At 39.5% G+C, this 8,875-nt stretch overlaps 1 protein-coding gene across 1 annotated transcript in view; it reads right to left on the bottom strand.

Moving 5' to 3' along the window:
• Positions 1 to 7,972, bottom strand: part of LOC134551235 (cytosolic phospholipase A2 epsilon-like) — a 34,602-nt gene extending 26,630 nt beyond the window's left edge. Inside the window, exons 1-2 of the mRNA XM_063398591.1 lie at positions 7,946 to 7,972; positions 6,113 to 6,185 (exon numbers count right to left, since the gene is read on the bottom strand). Coding sequence (XP_063254661.1) covers positions 6,113 to 6,185; positions 7,946 to 7,972 — 100 coding nt within the window. The remainder of the gene's footprint in view (positions 1 to 6,112; positions 6,186 to 7,945) is intronic.
• Between the last annotated feature and the right edge of the window lie 903 nt (positions 7,973 to 8,875).

Genomic DNA, 8,875 nt, shown 5'->3' on the forward strand with positions numbered 1-8,875 from the left:
TGAACAATTGAATTATTAATGTCTGTTATTTATTAATTCTTTGAATGTCCAAATAGCAACTAATAGTACTTCAACACAGGTCTATTGATGTGCAATTTGTGGTTCATGTTTAGTGTCATGCTAAGTATACCTCAGTTTTAAACTCAACACACAATTGTGCAACAATAAGTAGGGTATGGAGTAAAATATGTCCTTATCAAGGATGATCAAAAATTCCAAGGTACAATAATTTCAAAGAAGATGTGGGAGACTATAAACATGGGAAAAGGTAATGCTCAGCTCATTTTCTTAAATGGTGAGAAGGCATTACTCAGCTCAGCCCAAGGAAATGTGTGAACAGAAATCCTATTCAGAAATCAAAGAACACACTTCTTCATAATTATCTGTTTCCTGAGTGCAAACTAGAAAGATACTTCCTGAGCAGAGTCTGCCACTGCCTTTTAATTCTGCAAGCCAATGGCAGAGGAAGAATGAAGGATCTTGAATCACCACATGGACCTGTGTCTTCTCAAAGCACCGTGTGGTTCTACATTGCTGCCATCATCACCTACTCATTCCAGCCTCTCTTCTCCACCCAAACTTCTCCCTTTTCATTTCCATTGCCTCCACCCTTTTTAAACCTGTTTTAAAACAGGTTTTAACGTTTTAAATATTATAAAATACTTTGAAAGCTGTTTCAACCACTTGTTAACTAGAAGCCCCCGCTAAACAAGAAGAGAATGAAGTCTACTAGGAACACATAGTCCCATCATAACAATTCTTAAAATTCATACCTGTTCAAGGAAGGACAAAAGATGCAATGCCACCTGCACTGGTACAGTATTAGAGCACAGTAGCTGACCTCACCTTTCCTTTTGAGACAGAGATGAGCCTACCATTTAGCTAAGATCCTTTACTTTCACCAGTCTCTTAGCCAGTAATCAGTTCAATTTCCTGATGCCTCTATGAGGCTCCTGGTGCCCTTGCTGAAGCCTTGGCTTTGGAAATGAGGAACTATGGTTTTGAGAAACTCTTCTTTAGGACCACACAAAGAATCTGAAGGAAGTGCTGGAGGAGCATCATGCACAATACGTTTGACCACCAGAACAGCTTTCTGTTCTTGCACGCAGAAGCCAGCATGGGTGCAAGAAGATGCGTGTACACCTCCACACCACCCACTGATACCTAGCAGAAGAGATGCAATTACTTCCACAGCTGTAAGAAGATGTACAGAGCAAGTGAGGATGTCCTTGATTATGAATAGCATTGTCCTTTTTAGTGGCAGATTATGCTGCTATCAAGGCACAGAGGAGGCTTTTTGTTTACACACTATTTACCATTAATACAATACAGTAAAGTTGTATATAATACAATATACACTACACTCCATCATGGCCATCAAAGACTTGAAAAAGGAGGAAAAAATGAATTAATCTTCTAGATTAGAGAATACGAAACAGGTAACCTGAGGGAAAATAGGTTTATATGTGTGTTTGGTAACAATGAACTGAGGAAGAGCATGAGCAGACTTGGTTTGCATGAGTGGATGAAAACAAAAACAAGATCAAATAGTCTTTTTAACAACCTCTTAACAACAGAGGTTGTTAAGAAATGCAGCTAAACTGATTCACATAATATTCACTGAGATTATCCATTCATTTTTTACTCCTATTATTAACTGTGGTTATGACTTTATTATAAACATCAGTCAGGCCTCCATTACAACAGGTACCTCAGAAGTTATGCAATTAGTTCTTGAGCTTGATCTAATCAGCTTAGAATTACAGTCAAAAAGCCCTGCTCCGGGATATGACATCACAGGGAGGATCTTCTTGTGATTACTGGTTGCTTTTATACCTGTTTCTGTTTCTTAACCAGTTAGGAAATCCCTGTTTACAGCATTTGTTGCAACTTGGCAGTTATCCACATAACAACTTCTCTGTCCTTGTGCAGACTCTTCTTGCTAAGCACTTGTCTTGGGCTTTTTTAGGCTTTCTCTCCAATAATGCAAAAGCAGCCTGTCTGACGAGGCAGTGAGATCAGGAACCTAAATGAGATGCCCTGAAAAGATACTAATGCTCTTTTTAAAAGGACCACATCCCAGGAATACTCTTAACCATTGCAAACATCAATGACCATGGGAAGAAATTTCAACCTAAAGTGAATGTGCCCTTAGCACTGGCCAGCCCAGGCAGCTGCCTCTTGGCACTGCCCATGTTTCCTGACTGCCTTCTTTGCACAAAGGCTGCAGCCATCCTCTTACACCAGTGCTACAGTCAGAGGTAAAGTAAAAGGAAATATACACAGTATGTTGTGATTGTATCTTCAATCAGTCCTTTCCACACACTAGTTTCCTTTGGTGAACATGGCATTGAAAGGGATTTTGTTATTTTGATGGTGTTACACAGGGTTTAGGTGATATGAGGAAAAACATTGGTACTACTCCCTGCGAAGTTTTAAAATCAGTAGGCAGTGTAGCATTGTGAGCTTGCTGTGAAATTACATGGCAACGTGCTCAGATTTAATGAGGCCCAGATTTAGTACTATAGCTAAAGAGAATCCTAAAGCTTTATCTAATGAGAATTCTGATTGAAATTATCTTTTCTTATTAAAGAATAACAAACAAACAAACAAAAGTAGCTGTAGACTATTCCTGGAAGATTTTGTAGCCTTGGACTTTTCTAAATACCAATTAGGATGTGTCACCAATTCTAAATACATTTTTTGTCTTCTGGAGGGAGTATTTCTGTTCAATACATGTATGTAGTAAATGTTAAGTTTATATTTCACTTCTAGCCCGTGAAGCAAACAGGTTTCTCTTCCATAGATGTCAATTAGCAGTGTAGAAGGTATTTTATCTCCTGAAAGATCAGTGAACCCAGTCACTGAGAAAAGGGCCATGCAAAACCAGATTTGCCAGCTGTGCCAGCCCATGGCCTGCTGTGACTGCAGTGGCAGCCTCTGGGATCAGCGAGTGCGGGGTGTGCTCCAGTGGGACTGTGCACAACAAGGCAGGTATGGGCAACCACGCTGAAAGCAAGATCTGCTCTGGGAAACCTACACAACACCGATCCAGCCCTTGTTATAAGATGGGGTGAAATGCAGTGTCTGCAGAGGCAGACAAGTCTCTCCAGAAAGTAACTATGCCATGGTTAAATGCTAGAAATGCAGAGCCCAGCATAAAGTTGGCTTCGATGAAATAATTGTGGGATGTGAACATAAAACTGTGCCCTCTTCCAGTGATCTTGTCTGGTGAACAGGCTTCTGGAAAACAAGAACATGGAGAGCCTAGGTACCTCAGCTTGTGACTTTTGCTCCTGATGTTGCCAGTGATTCCCCATTTTCCTGGTATCACAAGTAAGCCCTGATGGACAGTTGCAAAGAAATCACATCCTCCGGGCAGATTTTACAGAAACGCTGAATGTATTTATGAAGATTTGTGACAGCCACAAAGCTGTCTCTTTTTAAAAGCCAGAGATAGAGGCAGTCATATAATTATTAGCATTCTGCAACTCTTGAGATAAATACAAGGGAGTATGATGTAAGAGCTGACATATTTAATATGCAAAAAAGGCCTTTTCACACCAGCCTGAAAAGGACTGGGTATTCTTACGCAGGCATTTCTGCCGCCCATGCAAGGCAAAGCAAAAAAATAAATGTCTTTAACAATTTAGTTAGCAATACAATCATACAGACCTCCCCAAAGAATAACATCCTGAAACTGAGAATGTTGTTTTCCTGTGACACTGAAGAAGAGTATCTGAGTTCTTGTCCAGAGCAAAGTGAGATGACAAGTATCAAAATAAGATCCCTTAATGGCCTCCAGAAGCTAATAATTTGGAGTATGACAATTAAATGCAAACACTACTGTTGACTCAGAAGCCAGACCTCTCAGCCATAAACCTCAGGAACCACAGATCTCTAGCAAGAGTGGGGCAGGGAAAAGCACGGTTCAGTGTCTGTTGTATCCCAAAGTATTTATTATAAACCAGTTTGGGGGACATACTCAATCCAAACGAGACTTTGGACTGGTCTAGTATCATTATTCTTTTAAATTTTCACTAGGAAAATTTAGCCGAACTCAAACATGTCTAGACATTGCAACATCTGTGTCTTCATCATATCTACTACTTAGATTATAGTTACCTGTTAACCTTCATAATTAGGGAGCAATTCCTTCTGGTTCATGAGTAAGCCTTATTCCTAACAGACTTAAATGCATATTAGTAGCCTAATTCTTGTTATTACACTTACACCATGTACAAACACAACCTTTTGTCTGATACACAGGGAAAAGGTCAATAGCATGATTATCAGTGATTGCCTCAACTAGTCCATGATAAAAAATAATGTCCTATGTTATATGACATGTGCAAGTCCTTTGCTAGATGTCCATGTGCAAGACATGGACACTGTGGGTAGCAGTCCCTCAGCACAAAGCAGGGCCATTAGGTGTGCAATGCCACAGCTGAAGGAAAGTAAAGTGTACTCATTATTACAAATAGTCTTCCAAAACCAGATTCAGACTCCAGCAGAGCACAAATGGCTCTTTGCAGGTGGAATTATTTCTGTGCCATCTTTCAACTCCCTGTTCTCATCTCTGTCTCTCTTCACAACTTTAAATTGTACAGAAATAGTTACTAAAACAAACAAAAGTGAGCCACATAAAGAATTGTACTACACTTTCCCACTGGTTTTCTCATTCAATGCAATGCCTTTTAACACAGTCTCATTTCTTGTGCTGTGTATCACACCATGTGGTATGGCTCTACTACTAAAATTATTTTCTCTGAGAGAGTGTTCATACGCAGGAGAGATAAAAACTCACTGACTCTTTGGTGTGACACTGATAACTTGGTCCTGATTCCCAGAGGGAAAGTAAGATATGGTGCTCTCTTGCACACAATAAAGAAAGGCAACTGGAATGGGGAATGGATGAAGCAGCTCCTCTAAGACCCTGTCCCCTAGCATTGCTTTTTCTGCCTCTTTCTAGCAAAGACCTTCTTACGTGTCTGGCTTTGGAAGCAAACCTCCAGTGTTATAGCTTCAAACCTGAAGTCAGGTAATCAATCAGCTGCTCAAAATGAAGATATAGGATAGAGACTAATAAAAGATAAAACACTAAAATAAACAGATACAGATTTCTGGAAGTTCTGATGTCCTTAAGGATGTAAAGATTATAATTTCCAACCATTATAAAATGCTGAGAGAGAAACATCCATGATTTTAAGGCCAGAGGCACACATTTGGTTATCAGATCTGCAAGGTGGTTGTCTTGATGCTAGTGCCTATCAGCACAATTTAGAAATTCCTTTGGGCTGGTAACATGCCAGGAAACAGTTCATCTGAGATAGAAATGACAGAGAGGGAATTGAAACATCCTTTCATTTTTCTCTGAAGGTTTGCTGTTTTCAAGAAAAGGCAATATTGCTAGACACAATGGCAGAAAACCAAGAATTTAGTAGGAATCTCCATGGAGGCAAATATACTTGCTGTGTTCAGTTGGTCTTATTTGATACACAAAGGTTCATATTCACTTCCTTTCCATTTTGTTCCTGACTTGTTCTTTCTTTCTGAGTCAGGTATTTGAGCTATTGAGCTTTCTTTCTCCTGCCTGAGTAACTGCTGAGATTTTTCTCTCTTCCCTTCCACTTTCACCCATTCCAAGTCCTCAGAAAAATTTCAATGGTACTTTTTTATCCTGAAAAGTCTACTTCAAATACATTTTAGTGGATTTTTGACAGCAAAAGAAGTTGTTTGACAATAAGATATATAATGCTCCTTCTATCTTTTTTTTTCCTTTAAAATAAAAAGAAATTCAAAAACTGCAACTGAGAATTAACACCTGAATTTGTTCATCAAAACTGGCTCTGAACCTTGTTAGCAGTTAAGTTACAGTACACCACAGCAGACATTTGCTATTTCCACCAATAATAGTAACATGCCATGAACCAAAAGGTATTGTTTATATAAAACTGTATTCAAAGCATAGTCCAAATTCAAATATGAATCAATATTTGAAACCGTGGTGTCACTTCATATACAGATACCAGTTACAGTGCCAGTAGCAAGCACGTTCTCTTCTTTCAGAACTGGACTACTAAAAAGTGCAAAGAAAGGCTGCAATACTCACACAGATCTGCTTTTCTCAGATTTTTCATTCTTATGATTTTCACAAAGAGTGAGCAGCAGGGGCATTCATTACTCTGCAGAAAAAATGACAACGTTTATTACCTGCATTCATATTAAATTGTTTATGCTTTATAAAACCTGCTCTCCCACAAAATCCTGTTACAATTTTCAAAGCCATGCAGCAAAATTGGAAAATGAACTGCTTTCATTACTTTGGAAGTTAAAATCACATCTACATAGAGTTTAAAAAATGGAAAAAAAAATTGAGGGAATATTCTGCTGTGTGTATCTGTCAGAAGAAATAATATTTTGTGGCACTGTTTGGTGAGTGAGGCACCATCAGCACAATGCAGCACAACATGAAAAAAAGCAGATGCTAGAAAACAGCTTTGGAAGAGACCTTACCAAAACTTCCCCCCTCAAACCAGAAGCTGGATATTTGCAGCAGGATCATTAGCTTAAATATCAAGTGCAGAAGGAAAGGCAAATAACAGACCTGACTCCAAACAATCATTAATTCTTGCAGATTTTAGTACCTGAAACTTCAGCTATTGCTTCACTGAAAGCATTACCCAGCTCCTCTCTCATTCTCTGCTAGCAAAATAACTCCACCAAATTGCTTCAGGTAGTTATGTCACTCCTTTTTCTAGTTAGGAATTGATCCAGGTGGGAAGTTACAAATTCTCCTATCACTCTTGAAGTATGTTAAGCTGACCTTGGTCTGTTTTTTATGTCTAACTCCAAAAGAGAAGGGCATGTTTTATTGTCATCTCTCTGGGTTTAGGTTCTGGGTGGAAAAAGTCTCCCCTCACCCCTCTATCTCTAAGAAGCTTCTGCTTTTACTCTTGATGCTGTTTCACTGGTTAAGGGCAAGGGGAAGAGCAGAGAGGACAGTCTCATTCCTTGCTTTCTATGCATACTTTCTACACAAAGACCATTTCCAGGTCTGTTCAAAAGGATGAATTTGTAGACCCTTAGTATTTCTTTGACCAGCTTGGTTAGACATTCACATGTGTTATTTCTTAAGCTGTGGGGATACCCCATTTGAGATCTGCAAGCATCAATGCACATTTATCTTTCTTAACACATATCCTGTATATGGAGGGAAGCTCTATAATCTCCATTATACAACCAGAAAAGCGGGACACAGAATAATCAAATATTTTGTTCATCGCAAACTGAAGGTTAATTTCAGAACTGAGAAGGAGACAGAATAGGTTCATTCCCTGGAACTCAACAGGCAGTTTTAGGGCTTTCCCTCCCATTTATGTTCCATGAAACAAACGAACAAACAAACCAACCAACCCATCAAAAACCCAAACAACCAAAATGACCCCCCATAACTTCTGAGAGAGATCAAGGGGGTTTTGTGCATCAGCGATGCACAAATATAAAACGAAGACCATCACTACCAATCACTGTTTTGGGGCAGTGACATTTCTGTATGCATCACTACCAGATGGCCACTAGCACGGCTGCCTGGGCACCATATATGGTTATAGACACAGCTAGCAGATGCTGCACTGTGAAAGAGCAGTTTATATAATGCTTGAGTTGAACCATAGATTCATCCTAAATTCACAGAAAGCTCCTGTGAGGCACTTCAGAATGGTTCCCAGACTCCATGTGAATAACCCACTACGGTGAACTTCACTACCAAGAGTGCCTCCACAAGACAACTAATACCACAAAGGTATAAGTCATCCTTACATAAATAATTAATACATACATGAAATTAGAAATAAAAACTCACAAGTCCTCTTCTCCTGACCAGAATCCCAGCCACAAACCCATCCCGGGCCTCCTTCAGCTCCTAGAGCTTTCACCCCCTTACCTCACTAGCACTCCAGTACGAGCCCATCCTGCTCCCAGCTGCATACAAGTCAGAGATGGATTGTCACTTCACTGTTAGAGGCAACAGCTGTGATTCACAAACTACCTCTGCAAAATTTAAGGAGGCACATGATGAGGAAGAAGTGTTCCATCCAAGCCCCACCTTCCTCATTGCATGAAAGGGAAAGTATGAAGAGAAAAGGGCAGGGACTTTGCTGGGTTTATTTAGTAGCTAAATACCAGAGGTGTGTGTTTGGGAAAGGCTGTACATACCAAGGTGCCAAGAGTTATCAGCAATTCAAGATAAGGGGGTGATAGCACACAGAACTTATTCATGGATATCTATGTTCTAGTAGCCTCAGCAATGAAAAAACCAGAGAAGATAATAGTTTCTACATGTAGGCACACAACCTTCCAATCACCAAACAGAAGTATTGTAAATGAAATAGCTTTAGAAGGCCTTTTCTTCAATCAAATTGTATTTATTTTCTTTTTCTTGGAGATGGTTGCTTACTGGTAGGTGTTTCTCCAATTTAAATAGTGTATTTGTTAGTGGGATATAATTTTTCCTGCTTTCAGAAGCCTTCTGCAAACACAAAACTTCTGGGTAAACCAAGACAAAAACCCCTCAAATTCTGCAAATTAAGGCCCATATTGACTCATCTCAAATGTTAACATCCTGATATTTTAAACACAATGCAGTGTCATCCAATTATGATGTAAAAATGACACCAAAGTCTTCACATATCTGGCAGAAAATTGTGCAGCAGCAGATTAATAGCCATTGTTTGGGTCCAGCTACTAACTTCCCCTGACATCTAATGTGAGACCACTTCTTCAGAACTGCAGGATGTGATACTAAATGCTCGGAGTAGCCACAACCTGTCTGCCCCTTCTACCCTCACACATCAGGAAAATACACAATAAAATG

The sequence above is a fragment of the Prinia subflava genome, chromosome 5, assembly GCF_021018805.1.
Source record: "Prinia subflava isolate CZ2003 ecotype Zambia chromosome 5, Cam_Psub_1.2, whole genome shotgun sequence".
NCBI classification, from domain to species: domain Eukaryota; kingdom Metazoa; phylum Chordata; class Aves; order Passeriformes; family Cisticolidae; genus Prinia; species Prinia subflava.